Source organism: Protomyctophum bolini (genome assembly GCF_963924005.1).
Source record: "Protomyctophum bolini genome assembly, chromosome: 4".
NCBI classification, from domain to species: domain Eukaryota; kingdom Metazoa; phylum Chordata; class Actinopteri; order Myctophiformes; family Myctophidae; genus Protomyctophum; species Protomyctophum bolini.
Genome location: NC_137865.1, coordinates 52,080,060 through 52,101,380, shown reverse-complemented (window position 1 = coordinate 52,101,380; position 21,321 = coordinate 52,080,060). Strand labels below are relative to the sequence as shown.

Below are 21,321 nucleotides of genomic sequence, written 5' to 3'. Positions count from 1 at the left end.
CATTTCTCATCATGTTTCCCTTATTATTGTTATTAAATATATAGCTTATATCCTTCCATTCCGTCTTCCTTTTGAGAACGGTGAGAAAGCACAATTGTGTTTGTTGACATTCTACTACATAACTAATTTGCATACGTAAATGATTGGCGTTCGGAGGATATCCCCCTCATTCCCCTGGTAACGCTATGAACTGTGGGTAATTAATTTGCCAAAGTCGGCATCGACGCTGACTTTGGCAAAGGGCACATAAAGGGGCGGGGCTGAGCCCTCACTGACCTCAAGCCCTCGCAGACTTCACTCGAACGCACAGCTAAGACCGTTGTCAATTGCGCTTTTATATTGCATTTGCGTTTTTAAAACAAACATTGAACTAAAAACAAACATTAAACCTAGTGCCCCTCAAAAACATAAATAAAAATGTACAAATAACCCAGAGTGTTTTATTCTGTTTCATCTCTCTCTCAGCTAGGGTGAAGAAGAAGTGTTTAAGGTGAAGACCCCTCCCAGAGTGTTTTTAAGACCCCTCCCCCTCCCAGAGTGTTTTTAAGACCCCTCCCCCTCCCAGAGTGTTTTTAAGACCCCTCCCAGAGTGTTTTTAAGACCCCTCCCCCTCCCAGAGTGTTTTTAAGACCCCTCCCAGAGTGTTTTTAAGACCCCTCCCCCTCCCAGAGTGTTTTTAAGACCCCTCCCCCTCCCAGAGTGTTTTTAAGACCCCTCCCCCTTCCAGAGTGTTTTTAAGACCCCTCCCAGAGTGTTTTTAAGACCCCTCCCCTCCCAGAGTGTTTTCAAGACCCCTCCCCCTCCCAGAGTGTTTTTAAGACCCCTCCCCCAGGATGAGTGTGTCTCCAGACCCCGGCAGGCCGCAGAGCGTCGTTAACCATGACAACGGCTTTGGGGTCAAGGTTCGGGTCCAGGGTATCAAAGGCCACTCCTTCGTGGTCATGAACAACGGAGGACAGCAGGAGCACCGGGACTGGCCGGTGGCCCGGTCAGCAGGGGGCGGCCCCTCGGGCCCGGTGGCTCGGCCAGCATCGGACCCGGTCGGCCCGTGTGACGACGCGGCAGAGTATCCGTGTCAGTTCCACTTCCAGAAACACCCGGAGATCCTCCGACCGTACGACCCGCAGAACAACGACCTCGACGTCCTCGTCGCCACGCCCACGGCCTCGGGGTCGGATCCTCCGTCTGACCCGGAGCGCTCTGACGGAACCCCCAGAACCCCCAGAACCCCCAGAACCAGAGCCTCTCTGCCCACACAGGGAGGAGGAGTGGAGACCCAGAATGGAGCAGCTTCAGGTGAGGACTCTCTATTAGCCTGAGGGCTAACAGAGGACTATAGCTGTATTAGCCTGAGGGCTAACAGAGGACTAGCTGTATTAGCCTGAAGCTAACTGAGGACTAGGTTGAAGCGGGCTGCTAGCTAGACTCTCTCTGTTCTGATCGTACGTACGTATGTTAGTTAGTTTCTTTATCTCATGGTTTAACGTTTAACTGCAGGAGGAGCGACCCCGGCGCGGTCTCCCAACTCGGTGGACACAGACTCCATCCCATCGGTGGGGAGGCTGATCGACCGCTTCAGCCGTCCACCGCCAGGAGGGACCAGAGACGGCCGCCCGCAGCGGGGGGACGGGGGGAGGACAGGAGGACCCCGCGGGGACAGGCTGGACCCGGAGCAGCGGAGGACCAGGTCCCGCAGCGTGGAGGGTATTAAGCCCGGAGGAGTCTGTCCTCATCCCGGGCAGGCCAGGACACCCCGGGTGGCCAGGGTCCGCTTCTCCATGATGGAGCCCTCGACCTCCACCAGGGGAGACGGAGAGTCCTCTAGCGGAGACGGAGATGAGTCCTCTAGCGGAAAGTCCTCTAGCGGAAAGTCCTCTAGCAGAAACGGCAGTGCAGAGAAGACGCTCCTGGTCAATGGAACAGCGGTCAATGGAACAGCGGTCAACGGTCTGTCCACCAACCACGGTGCGGAGGACGCAGCCAGGAGGAACACACGGGTAAACTTACCGGGTTGTTCATTATTTTTTAGATTAGATTAGATTCAATGTATTGTCACTGACTGCACAGAGTATACAAATAATACTTTGACAATGAAATGAAGAGTGGCGTCCAGCCAGAGTGCAATACAGTAATGCAGTAAATGAGAGAAATAAATGCAGAACACGTACAGCATGTACAGTAATGTACACAGAATAATAAATGGATAAATAGAATGAATAGTAATGAGTATGATGGTAGAACCAAGCATAATCTGGATAAGTATATGAGAAGAAATAACTGTACAATGCAAGTAATGCATGTAAAGCATTGTATATACAGTATAATTATAAAACTATGATGAAAGAATGTCTGTCGACTAACATCTCTTCACTGACGAAAACTAAATGACAGAAAAAGGCACGGCGACGCCATCGAGACATTACTAAAATCAACCGTACATTTAGTCGACTAAGCTTGCTTATATGATCCTAGATAACTGATAATTGTTCTTGCTTACTGTAAATCGCTCTGGATTAAGAGTGTCCACTAAATAAAATTTAGACCTTCTGGTAGTTAGACCATGAAACGAGATGAAAACTAGACCATTCCAGGTGACATGGCATATGGTTTTAGAAGGTATAGATTGTACGGTATTTATCTGCTGTTACGTTCCTGACCTTCTGAAGCACATGGTTTAGAAGGTAGATTGTACAGTATTAATTATGTTCTGACCAGGTGACTCCTGATCATACAGTATTAATTATGTTCTGACCAGGTGACTCCTGATCATACAGTATTAATTATGTTCTGACCAGGTGACTCCTGATCATACAGTATTAATTATGTTCTGACCAGGTGACTCCTGATCATACAGTATTAATTATGTTCTGACCAGGTGACTCCTGATCTCCTGAAAGGCCAGAAGGAGATTTCAGTGGAGCCAGCAGGAGACGCTGTGAGGCAGAACCACTTCCCTCTACCACAGGAAGGGTGAGTAATACCACTTCCTGTGACCACAGGAAGGGTGAGTAATTCCACTTCCTGTGACCACAGGAAGGGTCAATAATACCACTTCCTGTTACCACAGGATACATCAAGATGCATCAGCGCTGGAGAAACAGGTTTCTGAGTTGAAGACCAAACTGCAGACTGAGACTAAGGTACAGTTACTATTAACCCATTCTGACCTGAGATCAGATTCATACGAGGTTTCCACTGGACACACACTGGTCTGATTATAACCCATTCTGACCTGAGATCAGATTCTAAAAATGTCACAGTCGTTCTTCGATTTTTCAAAAATAGCAGACCTACAAGCTCGTAGCGCGCCACTCGGTGGCGCGCTATGAGCTTGTAGATCTGCTATTTTTCAATAGCTAAAGCATAACATGATGCTAACACCAAAAGCATCATACACAAGCAGCAGATCTACAAGCTCAGAGCGCGGCGTGGAGTGGTGTGTTTTGAGCTTGTAGACACGAATTTTGATTTGAGTCTCAGGATGTAGCTAAAGCTTGTGTTTCTGAATCAGAAGATGTAGCTAAAGCTTGTGTTTCTGAATCAGAAGATGTAGCTAAAGCTTGTGTTTCAGAATCAGAAGATGTTGGCCAAAGCGTGTGAGAAAGCCAGAACGCAGAGGAACACCCTTCAGGCCGACTTGGCCAAACACCAGGAGGAGATCTGTAAACTCGGGACCAGACTGTCGGGAATGGAGTTGGAGCTGCAGTCAACCAAGACCAAGTAGGTTAATCGCAGGCTCTTGGGGGGTGGGGTGGGTGGGGGTTGGGGGGGGGTGAGCGGTGGCTCAGGGGTAGAGTGGCCGGATGGGAACCGCAAGGGTCCCAGTTCGAACCCGGGGCTTCCCCAGAGTTAGTGTCGAAGTAGCCTGGAACTCACCTATGCTTTCTATGACATAGGTAATTAGAGCGACAGAGAGAGAGAGAGAGAGAGGTGTGTGTGTGTGTGTGTGTGTGTGTGTGTGTGCGTCAATTTAACAAAGGTGCAGACGATCAGAAATCAGCAGAGAGTGATCGTCGTTTGCGCTACTGTATGCTGGACTCGGACCCAGACTACTCTATGCTGGACTCGGACCCAGACTACTCTATGCCGTATTGAAGTGGACTCGGACCCAGACTACTCTATGCTGGACTCGGACCCAGACTACTCTATGCTGGACTCGGACCCAGACTACTCTATGCCGTATTGAAGTGGACTCGGACCCAGACTACTCTATGCCGTATTGAAGTGGACTCGGACCCAGACTACTCTATGCTGGACTCGGACCCAGACTACTCTATGCCGTATTGAAGTGGACTCGGACCCAGACTACTCTATGCCGTATTGAAGTGGACTCGGACCCAGACTACTCTATGCCGTATTGAAGTGGACTCGGACCCAGACTACTCTATGCTGGACTCGGACCCAGACTACTCTATGCCGTATTGAAGTGGACTCGGACCCAGACTACTCTATGCCGTATTGAAGTGGACTCGGACCCAGACTACTCTATGCCGTATTGAAGTGGACTCGGACCCAGACTACTCTATGCCGTATTGAAGTGGACTCGGACCCAGACTACTCTATGCTGGACTCGGACCCAGACTACTCTATGTCGTATTGAAGTGGACTCGGACCCAGACTACTCTATGCCGTATTGAAGTGGACTCGGACCCAGACTACTCTATGCCGTATTGAAGTGGACTCGGACCCAGACTACTCTATGCCGTATTGAAGTGGACTCGGACCCAGACTACTCTATGCTGGACTCGGACCCAGACTACTCTATGTCGTATTGAAGTGGACTCGGACCCAGACTACTTTTTTCTCTCCCTGGAAATAAAAACGTCTGGGTTTCGGAGGCTAGTGTCGAAGTGTCCTTGAGCAAGACTCTGAACCCCTGATTGCTCCCGATGTGCTGGTTGGTGCCTCGCATGGTTTCCTCCACCAAGCAGCGTGTGAATGGTTGAACGTACTGTAATGCACGTTAATATACATTAATATTACTGTTATTGTCAGGTTACTCCAGGTCACGGCGGACAGAGACCGCTCCAGGATGGAGATGAAGGATCTTATATTACTGTTGTTATTGTCAGGTTACTCCAGGTCACGGCGGACAGAGAGCGCTCCAGGATGGAGATGAAGGATCTTCAGCAGCAGCTTTCTGACATGCATGATGAACTGGACCTCACCAAGATCACCAACGCAGAGCGGGAAACCCTTCTCAAGGTGAGGGGATTTAGGCTGATTATAGGCCCAACTGGCAGAGCCTGACCAGAGCCTGTTGTGGCGGTTCTGGAGAACCGTAGGGTCCGACCGACTCGATACCGGGCACTGCACTCCCTGCGGGGGTGAGGGGGGGGGGGGGTGGAACACGTTTGTCGTTAGTCGGTGGGACGAACGGTTCTCGAGTTACGTGCATTACAGCCGTACGGAGACATGGTGCATATCTAACTGTGTGTGTGCGAAGTGGAAACCGAGCTACACTTCCTAACCATCTGTCCATTGTGTACCAAGACATCAGAGACACATACTCCCCACAGATTACAACCACACACACGGAGATTTTGAAAACATGACCAATGACAAAATAAAACTCCCATATCTGCTGGGCTGAAGTACAACAATGTGCAAAAAACACAGCAGCAAGATTTGTGAGTTGCTGTGATAGGAGAAGGATATCAAATGGAACACAACCACCCTAAAGACTAATCATTGTGTATATTCCTGCACTATACCTGCATCGAGTGATCTTGGTACACAGAAGTTGATCTATTGAAGATTCTGACCTTCAAAGTACATAATTTTTGTTTTGATTGTATTGCTGTATTGTTGTATTGTTCTTTCTGCTTTGGCAATGTTTTCTCATGCCAATAAAGCCCTTTGAATTGAATTTAATTGAATTGAATTGTGTGCGTGCGCGCGTGTGCGTGTGCGTGCGTGCGCGTGCATACATAATGCAGGAGATCCAGGAGCTCCTGCGGGTCCAGGAGGAGCAGCAGGAGGCTCTGGGCTGGAGGGAGAGGGAGCTGAACGCCCTGCAGGGGGCGCTGCAGGAGGAGGTGGAGAACCACCGGAAGGACCTGGAGCTGCTCCGAGAGGACTTCCTGTTGAAGACCCAGACGCTGCAGAGGGACCTCAGTGTGGCTCAGGAGGTGAGGATCTGTCTGTCTGTCTGTCTGTCTGTCTGTCTGTCTGTCTGTCTGTCTGTCTGTCTGTCTGTCTGTCTGTCCTTCTGTCCTTCTGTCCTTCTGTCTGTCTGTCTGTGTCTGTCACGTGTTTATCACGTGAGCGGGACTAAGTAGCAATGACAGGGGGGTGGTTGGTTCTTCATTGTCCGGGTGGGTAAAAAGATGAATGAAAGTATTCAATAAAGAAGTGCTCGAAACGTATGGATACGTGGTTCGCACCGGACGCATGGCTAATTAAAGATGTATTGATACGTGGTGCGTAAATTATGTGTTAAGAATGACTGGTGTAGGATCGGCCTCAGGTTCCTTAATTCCTGTGTGTGTGTGTGTGTGTGTCAGAGCGTGTCTGTGCTCAGCCAGCAGAAGGCTCAGATGGAGCAGCAGAAAGCTCTGTCAGACTCCCAGACGGAGCTGACCAATCAGGACAGAGAGCAGCTGAGGAGCCGGGCTGCACATCTGGAGGAACGCCTGGAGGAACTCAACCTCTGCATCCACAAGTCCAGAGCTCTGGAGAAACATCTGGAGCACAGAGCCAGCCAGCTGGAGGTAGGCTAAACCTAAACCTATACACGCTCCCTTCTGACAGAGAAACACCTGGAGCACAGAGCCAGCCAGCTGGAGGTAGGCTACACATAAACCTAAACCTACACGCTCCCTGTGATGTCCCGGTCTAGGGGGAACCGAGACATCAGGTGTGGAAAACCGACCATCCCAGCTCCCAAGAAAACCGCCGTCCAAACAGTTGACTTTTCGATATTATCTTTTTATTTGTGTTCCTCACTTCAGGCCATGTCGGATACAAAATCTCCAAGAGCGGAGGACTGAACATGAAAACAAGCTAGAACGAAAAAGTGACTCTTACCTCAAAACAAAATACAAACGCTAACCTCCCTGTCAGAAACAATATATAAACTGGAAAACAAAAGATCAGCCCCCCGCCCTTATCTTTAGCTGAGAACCCGCTAGCGAAGTGGAACTTGGCAGGAGGCCATTTACGTCAGACGGATCTGTCAGTTACTGTACATGCTGAATCAAATGGCACAGATTACATTTAGCTGCATCTCTATTCAGGCTACACAATACACAATGACTAGAGTAGCTAGGGCTAACAGTGGAACGGGCGGGTTGGGAGCCAGGAAGGCACGGGTTCGCTGTCGCCGCCTCTCTGACAGCCCTTTAAACTTGGCGTCTTCCTCTGTGCTCCAATCCGGCGAGGCTGCGTCTTTTCTTGGTCCTCCCCCTGTTAGAATCACCCACTGACACCACGACACGCCCGCACGCGAGCCTGCACACACAGGCACGCGCGCGCACACACAAGCTGTCACCCACACGAGAAAACATACTGCCCGACTTCCTCTTGTCACGGTTCGCAGGTGTTAGGACCCAAGTGCAGAACTCAAACAAAGGCAGGACAAGAAGATCACATAAACTTGACTTTACTAGGGAAATGACATAGGAAAACAGAAATACATACACAAATTACACATGATACACTGAACATAAAACCTGACACTAATTTAAGATCCAGCACTGAACAAACACAAGGCAGAGTTTAAATAGTCACTGGAGCTCATCACCCAACCTGGCTCAGCTGGTCCCCACAGGTGATGGCACTCAGGGCAATCAGAGTCAGAGGAGCAGGACTTGGGAGAGACAGAGGAAACTCATGGACAAACAGGGGGGCTCAGGACGTGACCTTGACAGTACCTCCCGCCAAGGGACAGATCCCAGATGTCCTTCTAGGCCACTCTGGACCAGAGGACAACTCAGAATGACGGGGGTGGAACATGGAGATCCTCAGGTAGGTGGGGCAGGAGGAACTGGGAAGAAGTGGTCAGCAAGGGCTCTGGTGGGGGTCATCACAGAGACGTGTCAACACGGAGCAGAGGGCACATGCTGGTCATCAAGGGAGAGAGGACATCAGGGCGTCGGTCAGCCAGGGCTCTGGCGCGGTTCATCAACAAGACACTCAACGCGGAGCAGAGGGCACAAGCTGGTCGTCGCCTCGTCGGGGGAGGAGAGGACATCAGGATAATGGCTAGCCAGGGCTCTGGCGCGGTTCATCATCAAGACACTCAACGCGGAGCAGAGGGCACAAGCTGGTCATTAGGGTAGGTAGGGTGCTGCACAGGCTGGCCTCCCAGGTCAGCGCAGGCAGGAACACAGGACTTGACAGGAGCAGGAGGGTGGGGTCTCCAAGTCTCAGGAAGGCAAGACAAGGGGTACGTAGGAAGTTAGGATCCTGGTCACAGTGAGTGGCGCAGGGAGAGAATGGCCAAAGAGTGCTCTGTTCAGCGCTGGTGAGTTCTGCTGGGTCCAATGATGGCTGGATCTTACTGTCACGGTTCGCAGGTGTTAGGACCCAAGTGCAGAACTCAAACAAAGGCAGGACAAGAAGATCACATAAACTTGACTTTACTAGGGAAATGACATAGGAAAACAGAAATACATACACAAATTACACATGATACACTGAACATAAAACCTGACACTAATTTAAGATCCAGCACTGAACAAACACAAGGCAGAGTTTAAATAGTCACTGGAGCTCATCACCCAACCTGGCTCAGCTGGTCCCCACAGGTGATGGCACTCAGGGCAATCAGAGTCAGAGGAGCAGGACTTGGGAGAGACAGAGGAAACTCATGGACAAACAGGGGGGCTCAGGACGTGACCTTGACACCTCTGTATAACCTGTAATATCATCCCACTCCCTTATGACAGAGAAACATCTGGAGCACACAGCCAGCCAGCTGGAGGTACTCCTAAACCTCAGATTAAACGTGTCATGTATTTTATGTCGAGGTGGAGAAGACACTGTCTGTTGTTTTAACACTGATGGAGGCGTTGTGGTGTTTTAACAGGAGGTTCTGTGGTGTTTTAACAGTAACAGAGCGGTTCTGGTTCTGTGGTGTTTTAACAGGTGGAGAAGCAGCAGCTGGAGGAGACGCTGGCGGAGGCGAGGAGGAGAGAGGATGACGTGTGTCTGTCCAACCAAACCCTGGCCGTCCACCTGGAGAACGTCCAGGTATAAATTAATATTGATAAAAAAGCAGTTAATTAAGTCCTTGGCAGACATTGAGTTAAACCCAGTCGATGCCAAACTTTGCACACACACTCCCTGGATGCCAACGATGCACCTCTGCCCCAAACGGCCTGTTATAGCGCCACCAAATCGTTACACAGTATCTCTATAGTCATGTGTTCAAGACGGATCTGTCCGATATGTCATATTCCATCCTGATTGGCTAACACTGGCTTTCAAAGTTTACAGGTTTGGCCCGTTTTCAACAAATGGCCTCAAATCGTGCAATTTACGTGAAATCTTTCACAGGCGTTCCTACTAGGCTGAGGAATATATCCCACCCTTTTCACATTGGCCTGTTATAGCGCCACCAACAGGTGGATTTTTGCGAAACAGATTTTTGGAGCAAAATGCCTCAAATCATCCAATTGCCATCCAAGGCGTTTCACATTGGCCTCTTATAGCGACCTGTGCCCCGAGGTTATAGCGCCACCAGGAGGCCACAACCTGACCTGCCCTGGTGGAGACCTGTGCCCCGAGGTTATAGCGCCACCTGGAGGCCACAACCTGACCTGTCCTGGTGGAGACCTGTGCCCCGAGGTTATAGCGCCACCAGGAGGCCACAACCTGACCTGCCCTGGTGGAGACCTGTGCCCCGAGGTTATAGCGCCACCAGGAGGCCACAACCTGACCTGCCCTGGTGGAGACCTGTGCCCCGAGGGGCACTTTATCTAGTTTTATGTCTTTGTGTTTAGTTTTTCTAATGATGACAATAGTTAACGGTGCCGGAGATTAGCTGGTAACAGACGGACGGACTCACACGTGTGTGTGTGTGTGTGTGTGTGTGTGTGTGTGTGTGTGTGTGTGTGTGTGTGTGTGTTTGTGTGTGTGTGTGTGTGTGTGTGTTTGTGTGTGCGACAGGGTCAGCTGACCAAGCTGAAGGTCGAACACGGAGATCTGAAGGTCAAACTGAAGGAACAGAACAAACGGTCTGACGATTTGTGGAAAACCCGGAGCGACCTGGAGGAGGAGAAGAAGAATCTGGACCGGACTGTTGACCTGCTGCAACGCAAGGTGGGTGAGAGGGAGAGGGAGAGAGGGAGAGGGAGGGAGAGGGAGGGAGGGAGGGAGAGGGAGATGTTGAATGAATTAATACGAGTCAGTCAATGCCATTCAGGGAAGCCCTTTTGGAATTGGAACAAATAGTGGAGTTGATAATCCATCTACTGTATTCTGACTGAGATAATACTGTATTGAGGAGAGTCTCATTGAGGAGGATCTAGATCTGTTCATTCAGGATGATCTCTGAAGTGTTCCATTGTTTACATTGTTTACAACAACACTCTGCTTTGTTTCTGCTCTGTTGTACCATGAAGTGGACACTCTCTCTCTGTGTGTGTGTGTGTGTGTGTGTGTGTGTGCACGCTTGTGTGTGTGTGTGTGTGTGTACGCGTGTGCACGTGTATGTGTGTGTGTGTGTGTGTGTGTGTGCGTGTGTGTGCGTGTGTGTGTGTGTGTGCGTGTGCGCGTGCGTGTGTGCGTGTCCTCTAGGTGACCACCGTGCTGCAGCAGTGTGATTCAGACACAGAGAAACTCCAGAGGCAGATTGAAGAGTCCATGGTCGTCCACCAGAGGGCGCTGTCTGACCTCACTGCCCAGCTGCAGGAGAAAGGGGCGGAGCTGGAGAGAGTCAGACAGACAGCTAAGACACTGCATGAAGAGGTGAGACAGACAGACAGACAGACAGACAGACAGAGGCGGTGTGTTAAACCATGCTAATGCTAACATAGCGCTGTTGTTGTGGTTATAAAGCTGTTTCCTGTAGAGGCGGACCTACAGCGCTGCCGTAGGGAGTCTCAGGAGGCGTGGCTAAGGAGCAGACAGCTGTATTAAACCATTCTAAACATGCTAACGTAGCGGTGCATCGTTGTGTAGCTGTTCCCAGTAGAACAGGACCTCCAGAGGTGTATTAAACCATGCTAACGGGCTAACGTGCTAATGTAGCGGTGTATCGTTGTGTAGCTGTTCCCAGTAGAACAGGACCTCCAGAGGTGCCGTAGGGAGGCCCAGGAGGCTCGGCTGAGGAGCAGACAGCTGTATTAAACCATGCTAACGTGCTAACGTAGCGGTGTTGTGGTCGTTATAAAGCTGTTCCCAGTAGAACAGGACCTCCAGAGGTGTATTAAACCGTGCTAACGTGCTAACGTAGCGGTGCATCGTTGTGTAGCTGTTCCCAGTAGAACAGGACCTCCAGAGGTGCCGTAGGGAGGCCCAGGAGGCTCGGCTGAGGAGCAGACAGCTGTATTAAACCATGCTAACGTGCTAACGTAGCGGTGTATCGTTGTGTAGCTGTTCCCAGTAGAACAGGACCTCCAGAGGTGCCGTAGGGAGGCCCAGGAGGCGAGGCTGAGGAGCAGACAGCTGGAGGAGAGACTGCAGGAGACGGAGGACAAGAACTCCTCCCAGCTGGACGAGAGGGAGAGGAAGGTCAAACTACTGGAGGTAATTCAACTACTGGAAGTAATTAAACTACTGTAATTCAATACTGGAGGTAATTCAACTACTGTAATTAAACTACTGGAAGTAATTAAACTACTGGAAGTAATTAAACTACTGGAAGTAATTAAACTACTGTAATTCAATACTGGAGGTAATTCAACTACTGGAAGTAATTAAACTACTGTAATTCAACTACTGGAGGTAATTCAACTACAAATTAAACTAATGGAAGTAATTAAACTGCTGTAATTCAACTACTGGAGGTAATTCAACTACTGGAAGTAATTAAACTACTGTAATTCAACTACTGGAGGTAATTCAACTACAAATTAAACTAATGGAAGTAATTAAACTACTGTAATTCAACTACTGGAGGTAATTCAACTACAAATTAAACTAATGGAAGTAATTAAACTACTGGAAGTAATTAAACTGCTGTAATTCAACTACTGGAGGTAATTCAACTACTGGAAGTAATTAAACTACTGTAATTCAACTACTGGAGGTAATTGAACTACAAATTAAACTACTGTAAGTAATTGAACTACTGTAATTCAACTACTGGAGGTAATTCAACTACAAATGAAACTACTGGAAGTAATTAAACTACTGTAATTCAACTACTGGAGGTAATTCAACTTCAAATTAAACTACTGGAGGTAATTCAACTACTGGAGGTAACCCGCAACCTTCTCTTTAACCATGACTAAACTGAAAGGTAGACATGTCGAAACTAATACACTTACCAAAGGTAGACATGTTGAACTGCGCACGCGAAGTTTTGTGCCGATCGGTGCAGTTATAGCAGCCTAGTGGGAATGTGTGGCCTCCTGGTGGCGCTATAACAGGCCTCATGGTGGCGCTATAACAGACCTCATGGTGGCGCTATAACAGGCCTCATGGTGGCGCTATAAATTGCTTCACACACCGTCTGCGAACGCTGCGCGTCAAAACAGCCGCCTCCGTTATTTTCAATGAACCTATCGCACACCGGCGGCGTCCGACGCGCGCTGACGCCTCGCCTGACGCTCCGATAGAAACCAGTTCGCGTCGCTGCGCACCCGGTGTGTGTTGGGCTTAACAGGCCTCATGGTGGCGCTATAACAGGTCTATCTGTGGGTTCCAAAGTCGAGTTGACAACAGAGAGAACTGAATTGAACGGACTTCATTTATGAACTCTCAGAAGCCTCTAAAAGTGCGCTCAGGATGGTTAGAGTTTCGCGATTACACACGAAGTCGACGCGAAGACCACGAAGTCGACGCGAAGACGAGAAGTTGCGTGAGCGCCGTGAACGGGACGAACCGAGGCAAATATTTAAATTCAAGTCTGAACGAAACCTTAGACGGTGTGTTGACACAACAAACACACTCCAGTGTTTACCGTAGAAGTGGTCAGACCTGTCTGGATGTACTCATGTCTTAACTTAACCCATTTAGGCCTGAAAGAAATGTCTTCTCAATCCTGACAGTTTTCTGAAATACCTAATGTTTCTAGGCCTGTATCATATATAAATACGTATGTTTCTAGGCCTGTATCATAGATAAATACCTCATGTTTCTAGGCCTGTATAACTCAATATTTCATGTCAAGGACCCCAGAAATGATCTGTAATAATTATGCCTCCGGCCCCCATCTGAAGACGTGTTGTTCCAGGGACCTCCCCAGAAGCAAAGATTTGAGTTAAAAAACGTTTGTTCCAAATTTGAGGCACATAAACTAAAATAGCAGACCTACAAGCTCGTAGCGCGCCACTCGGTGGCAGGGACACCTTGAAATATAAATGTTAATTAGAATAGCCTGTTTTATTTTTTATTTTTTAAATGGAAACAGTAAAAACTCGAATAACAAATCCTAAAACAACAGGGTAAACTTAAACTCAGGGATAAACTGGAGAAAATCTAAGAGTGGTTAGATCAGGCTTCCTTCAGATACATGGCGAATGCACTCATTCCTTGCATTGTACTTACATACGTAAGTAAGTACAATGCACTGAAGTCCCCTCAGTCAACCACGCCACTCTTGGCCCTCTCTCTCTCTCTCTCACTCACTCACTCACTCACTGCCTTGCTCTCTCCCACAATGTTAATGTTAAGTTAGTAAAGTTACACCTATTTTATGTAAATAACATGGTAAAATGTGCAGCATTGGGAGGTAAAGGGGAGACACTTTAATTGTGAAGGGACGACAGGATGAGGAAAGGTGTTGTTGCTAATTGTCGAGAGTAATGGCTGCGTGTGATATTGAACAGTCAAACTATTCGTATCAATATACGGCTGTATCAACCAAATAATGATGTCATACAGTAGGTATATGGGGCCTCATATTTGGTCTTGAAACGGGCCTCCAGATTCTTACGGTCGCCCCGGAGTACAGTACAGTACAGTACAGTACAGTACAGTACAGTACAGTACAGTACAGTAGAGGGACCACCACATGGTAACTGTCATTTCTCAACCGTTTCGGACGTTATGTTTTAGGGTCGTCTGGGTCAACTGGAAGACGACCTCAGGGAGGAACGGAGCAGCGCTGACCGCCTGATGGAGAGAGTAGACAAAACCAAGGAGCAGGTCTGTCCACTTCCTGTCCAGTCTGTCCACGTTCTGACAACTTCCTGTCCACTTCCTGTCCAGTCTGTTAGGGTTAGGGTCGTCCGTCATACAGTCTGGAGCGACGGAAGCTCTAATCATGAGTAAAATATAAATGCTTCCGTCGTACAGTCTGGAGCAACGGAAGCTCTGATCATGAGTAAAATATAAATGCTTCCGTCATACAGTCTGGAGCAACAGAAGCTCTGATCATGAGTAAAATATAAATGCTTCCGTCGTACAGTCTGGAGCGACGGAAGCTCTGATCATGAGTTAAATATAAATGCTTCCGTCATACAGTCTGGAGCAACAGAAGCTCTGACCATGAGTCAAATATAAATGCTTCCGTCGTACAGTCTGGAGCGACGGAAGCTCTGATCATGAGTCAAATATAAATGCTTCCGTCGTACAGTCTGGAGCAACGGAAGCTCTGATCATGAGTAAAATATAAATGATTCCATCATACTTTCAGTCTACTTTTTACTGTAGTTGTAGTTTACTGTAGTTGTAGTTTACTGTAGTTCTGTCCTTCTCCACCAGATGGACCAGATGAGGGTTGAACTGCTGCAGGAGAGAGCTGTCCGTCAAGACCTGGAGGTTGACAAGAGCACGATGGAGAGACAGGTCTGTCTGTCTGTCTGTCTGTCTGTCTGTCTGTCTGTCTGTCTGTCTGTCTGTCTGTCTGTCTGACAGGTGTTCATTCATGCATTCATTCATTAATGTATTATAGAACAAAGAGCTGAAGGCCAGATTGGGACATTATTATTATTATTATTATTATTACTTGCGCAAGCAGAGCGCGCAAGTAAGGTGGTGTTTTTTATGCGCATGCTCGTGGCACATATACTGATTTTGAGTGTGACGTAATACAGATATGTACCAATGCCAGGGTATAAGTGGCTCTCCATGGTGACTTAATACAGATATGTACCAATGCCAGGGTATAAGTGGCTCTCCATGGTGACGTGATACAGATATGTACCAATGCCAGGGTATAACTGGCTCTCCATGGTGACGTAATACAGATATGTACCAATGCCAGGGTATAACTGGCTCTCGATGGTGACGTGATAAAGATATGTACCAATGCCAGGGTATAAGTGGCTCTCCATGGTGACGTGATAAAGATATGTACCAATGCCAGGGTATAACTGGCTCTTGATGGTGACGTAATAGAGATATGTACCAATGCCAGGCTATAACTGGCTCTCCATGGTGACGTAATACAGATATGTACCAATGCCAGGGTATAACTGGCTCTCCATGGTGACGTAATACAGATATGTACCAATGCCAGGGTATAAGTGGCTCTCCATGGTGACGTAATAAGGATATTCTATATTTATAGAACAAGGATCTGAAGGCCAGACTGGGACACGTGGAAGGATCCCAGAGGAGCAGCCAGGACTCTGTGGTCTCCAAACTGAACGCTCACATCACACAGCTGGAGGAGAGGCTGCAGGGAGAGGAGAGGTGAGAATACATTGGGTTTGATGAGGTGGAGGAGAGGAGAGGAGAGGAGAGAATCCATTGGGTTTGATGAGGTGGAGGAGAGGAGAGGAGAGGAGAGGAGAGGAGAGGAGAGGAGAGGAGAGGAGAGGAGAGGAGAGGAGAGGAGAGAATCCATTGGGTTTGATGAGGTGAAGGAGAGGAGAGGAGAGGATACACTGGTTTACTGAGTTCGAGGAGAGGAGAGACTGGTTTACTGAGGAGAGGAGAGGATCATAGTGTGTTTTTAGTGTGGTTCTTCTCTCTTAAAGGGACAACTCCATCCTGAATCATAGTGTGGTTTTAGTGTGTTTTAGTGTGGTTCTCCTCTATTAAAGGGACAACACCAATCTGCATCACAGTGTGGTTTTAATGTGTTTTTAGTGTGGTTTAGTGTGGTTCTCCTCTCTTAAAGGGACAACTCTATCCTGAATCATAGTGTGGTTTTAGTGTATTTTAGTGTGGTTCTCCTCTCTTAAAGAGACAACACCAACCTGCATCACAGTGTGGTTTTAATGTGTTTTTAGTGTGGTTTAGTGTGGTTCTCCTCTCTTAAAGGGACAACACCATCCTGAATCAGTGTGGTTTTAGTGTGTTTTAGTGTGGTTCTCCTCTCTTAAAGGGACAACACCAACCTGCATCACAGTGTGGTTTTAATGTGTTTTTAGTGTGGTTTAGTGTGGTTCTCCTCTCTTAAAGGGACAACTCCATCCTGAATCACAGTGTGGTTTTAGTGTGTTTTTAGTGTGTTTTAGTGTGGTTCTCCTCTCTTAAAGGAACAACACCAACCTGCATCACAGTGTGGTTTTAGTGTGTTTTTAGTGTGGTTTAGTGTGGTTCTCCTCTCTTAAAGGGACAACACCAACCTGCATCACAGTGTGGGTTTAGTGTGTTTTTAGTGTGGTTCTCCTCTCTTAAAGGGACAACTCCAACCTGCATCACAGTGTGGTTTTAGTGTGGTTTTAGTGTGGTTTAGTGTGGTTCTCCTCTCTTAAAGGGACAACTCCAACCTGCATCACAGTGTGGTTTTAGTGTGTTTTTAGTGTGGTTTAGTGTGGTTCTCCTCTCTTAAAGGAACAACACCAACCTGCATCACAGTGTGGTTTCAGTGTGTTTTTAGTGTGGTTTAGTGTGGTTCTCCTCTCTTAAAGGGACAACTCCATCCTGAATCAAACCAATCGTAAACTGGAGCGCAAAGTGAAGGAAATGAAGATGCACGTTGGAGAAGAACACCTGACTCTGCAGACCCAGAGAGACCAGGTAACACACCGGCCAATCAGAGACCAGGTAACACATCGACCAATCAGAGGCCAGGTAACACACCGGCCAATCACAGACCAGGTAACACACCCACCAATCAGAGACCAGGTAACACACCGACCAATCAGTCCTATTTCACGAAACTTGGATTAGAGAGTAATCCGGGATTTGAGGGGGCGGGGAGGGGCTGTAGAATAGGCCTATTCCAGCAGATTAAAAACATTGAGTTTCAGATCCTGGCTTTGTTACATTTAGCTTCAGAGACATTATTTTCGAGGTAATGCTTTGCTAGTGATTTGAGTGTTTTATGGAAATACATGCTTTTAAGTATTGATGGGTGTTCTTATTGTCCCGTGCTACCGTGATGCTATTAAAGACACTCGATTGATCAGTCAATCAACCAACCAATCAACCATGTGTTTAAACGGTGCAGCTGACTCAGCGCCTGAAGACGGCGAAGCGTCAGATCGACGAGGTGGAGGCGGAGATGGAGCGGCTGGAACACGACAAGAAGAGACTGATGAGAGAGCTGGACGACCAGGTGGAGACAAACCAGAACCTCCTGGACCAGCTGAATGCTCTACGCAGCACCCTGAGGTACTGATAGACCTTATAGACCAGATGGAGACCACCCAGAACCTTTAGGACCAGCTGAATGCTCTACGCAGCACCCTGAGGTACTGATAGACCTTATAGACCAGATGGAGACCAACCAGAACCTTTAGGACCAGCTGAATGCTCTACGCAGCACCCTGAGGTACTGATAGACCTTATAGACCAGATGGAGACCACCCAGAACCTTTAGGACCAGCTGAATGCTCTACGCAGCACCCTGAGGTACTGATAGACCTTATAGACCAGATGGAGACCACCCAGAACCTTTAGGACCAGCTGAATGCTCTACGCAGCACCCTGAGGTACTGATAGACCTTATAGACCAGATGGAGACCAACCAGAACCTTTAGGACCAGCTGAATGCTCTACGCAGCACCCTGAGGTACTGATAGACCTTATAGACCAGATGGAGACCACCCAGAACCTTTAGGACCAGCTGAATGCTCTACGCAGCACCCTGAGGTATTGATATTGATTTTATTTCATCGGATATCGATGTTTTTTTTTTTATTTGAGAAACTAAAGAATAGTTCTAAATGGATAAAACTGTATTTCTTTTATAGATAGAAACTTGTACCATACTTATAATACTACTTTTTACATGCATAAAGTAGCTAGGTAGCAAATAGTTAAACCTGATAATTCAACGTTTCAAACGTTCCTTCACAGAGAAACTGAGATTTGACAGTTTGTATCGGTCGACAGTACTTGCGCACTTGTATGGCCTATATAGTGTGCAACAAGCAAGTATGCACTCGACAGAGTGCAGTTCTAGTTACTTGCGCAAGCAGAGCGCGCAAGTAATCATTTCGCTTGGTCTCTTCAAAGTGAAGCCAAGTTTTTTTCAACCGTAAGTCTGTGCCTGGTTTGCTGGGACCAGTTACAACATTACGTCATCGTTGAGAACTGGGACCAGAGTACATGGTGTGTATACGTATGTAACTGGTCCCAGTTCTCAACGATGGCGTAATGTTGTAACTGGTCCCAGCAAACCAGGCACAGACTTACGGTTGAAAAAAACTTGGCTTCACTTTTTGGAACCAAGTAACCACAGTATACTGCTAATCAAATTACAACTACATACTCTGTATGTAGTTGTAATGTGATTTGTAATTTGTAAATCTGTGCCTGGTCTGCTGGGACCAGACTACACAGATGACCATATCTCTTACGTCATCACTGAGAGCTAGTCATACATATACACACCGTGTACTCTGGTCCCAGCTCTCAACGATGACGTAATGTGGTATCTGGTGGGACCAGATTACACAGATGACCATTTCTCTTACGTCATCACTGAGAGCTAGTCATACATATACACACCATGTACTCTGGTCCCTGCTCTCAACGATGACGTAATGTGGTAACTGGTCCCAGCAAACCAGGCACAGACTTACCGTTGAAAAAAACTTGGCTGTCACTTTTTGGAACCAAGTAACCACAGTATACTGCTAATCAAATTACAACTACATACTCTGTATGAGAGCCCACGGTAATACACACCATGTACTCTGGTCCCAGCTCTCAACGATGACGTAATGTGGTATCTGGTGGGACCAGATTACACAGATGACCATTTCTGATGACGTAAGTCATACAACATTATGTTTCTGGATTGTATAAAAATCACGCAAATGTCAAAAAGTTAACCATTAAGCTTAACGTCGTTGTAGTATATAACTAACTAAACCAAACAGAACTTTAGGATAAAGGACAGAAATCCATACCATTTCAGAGAAGAGAATTTTTCTACAGAACTGACTACGCAGACTACTTTCTCTCTCGAAAGTACTTGCGCGCTCTGCTTGCGCACTAGTAGGCCATTTATGGCCTACTAGTGTGCAACAAGCAAGTATGCACTCGGCAGAGTGCAGTTCTAGTTTATTCTGCTTTTGGAAACCACTGTAACTGTAATTGTTTTGAAAAGTTATTTATATTCATAGTTATTATTTATTATGACATCATTTAGAGTCCAGAAGAAATCCAGGTCCGTCCTGAAGGATGAGGATGATGATGATGCTGATGATGAAGATCACCTGGGCTCTGACTGATGGTGACGCACGCACGCACATGCACACACACACACACACGCACACGCATACGCACGCACGCACACACACGCACACGCATACGCACGCACGCACGCAATGATGAAGAAGGCCTGGGCTGGGCTGTGACTGATGGTGATGAACACGCGCACACACATGTATCTATGTTCACCTGTTATGCTAGTTTTACTGTACTGTACTGTACATGTTCTTCAGTAACACACACACTGTAACACAGTAGAGATGTGTAACTGCAGACAGAGTTGTTGTTCAGTAAAGTCCAAACTGAGTGAATATCACAGCGATGGAGACTACACAGTACACACAACACATACTAGAGTATGTATGACAAACGTTTCAGAGCTTACATTAACATGTAAATATGAACTAAAAGCTTAAACATATAGCTGTGAGTTCTAAGAATGGATATAACTGTGTTGCCGTTCATTTAAAATGGTGATTTCTGTGCTTAGAGGTTTTAACTTGACTTGATAACGGTTGTAAAAACTAGAATTCACTCAATCTAATGAACCCAATGCCAGCACTATAGGATATACAGTCCAATACAGGACACGAATAACAAGGAGGATTTTAACCCATTCTGACCTGAGATCAGATTCATACGAGGTTTCCACTGGACACACACTGGTCTGATTAACCCATTCTGACCTGAGATCAGATTCTATAAAAATGTCAGTCGTTCAAAAATAGCAGACCTACAAGCTCGTAGCGCGCCACTCGGTGGCGCGCTATGAGCTTGTAGATCTGCTATTTTTCCATAGCTAAAGCATAACATGATGCTAATACCAAAATGGGTTCCCGGTCAGAATGGGTTAAAAAGATCAGCTAAAAGCCAGAGTGTTGTAGCGCTGTTGTAGATATGTCTACAGAGGACTACAAACATCTCTACAGAGGACTACAAACATGGCTACAGAGGACTGCAGAGAGTGACTGAGTAGAGCTGTTAACATGTAAACATGCAGTCTATACAGACAGAGGGCTACAGACTTTGACTAGCTGTTAAACAGGTTCAGTCACACATACATGTATGTATGTTTTTCTAATATCTACGTGTGTGTGTGTGTGTGTGTGTGTGTGTGTGTGTGTGTGTGTGTGTGTGTGTGTGTAATATCCGCATGAAACTTGTGTATGCTGATGGATCTCTGCTCATGTGTATGTTGATGGAGTTGTGGGCAACACGAGACTGACCTCTGGTGGCAGTATTTGTAACTGCAGTGGTTATACACAGGCCATGCATTTAGAATGATAATAATGTCTCCTTTTTTATCTTCACGTCTCATTATTTAGATCGTAGAGAAATTAATTAATTAATCTGTCATTAAGTTATGACAGTCTTGATTGAGCGATTCATAATTTGCGCAACATTGTTAGTGTTACGGAGTTATGTTTGGATATTATGATCCATGCTGGTAGACTTTAATAATATGAAATGTAACATTTCAATTATTAATTAACATTTGATTTGTTTGTGTCTGGCTCACTTTTCCACGCCTCTTAACTGTGTCTTGATTATAGATTTACCAGTTTGGACGATATCTAATAATAATAAAATATATATAATAATACAGTTTGAACAATTCGGCAATTATTTACTGTTTCGTATATTAACGTG

The 21,321-nt window shown here is 47.0% G+C and overlaps 2 protein-coding genes across 2 annotated transcripts in view; one reads left to right on the top strand and one right to left on the bottom strand.

The window, feature by feature from the left end:
* The window catches only part of LOC308313636 (nuclear factor 7, ovary-like), a 283,858-nt gene that overhangs the window by 196,173 nt on the left and 66,364 nt on the right, over positions 1-21,321 (bottom strand). The gene's annotated exons all lie outside the window — the stretch shown is intronic.
* LOC308314678 (cingulin-like protein 1) lies at positions 828-19,709 on the top strand. Its single transcript, XM_080762308.1, has 19 exons — positions 828-1,296; positions 1,498-1,615; positions 1,748-1,997; positions 2,876-2,970; positions 3,068-3,140; positions 3,572-3,720; positions 5,073-5,205; positions 5,940-6,131; positions 6,507-6,713; positions 9,091-9,195; positions 10,114-10,266; positions 10,744-10,914; positions 11,542-11,694; positions 14,170-14,259; positions 14,818-14,901; positions 15,626-15,750; positions 16,917-17,025; positions 17,459-17,622; positions 19,610-19,709. The coding sequence occupies exons 1-19, from the start codon at positions 834-836 to the stop codon at positions 19,689-19,691; spliced, it is 2,916 nt and encodes a 971-aa protein (XP_080618434.1). The 5' UTR covers positions 828-833; the 3' UTR covers positions 19,692-19,709.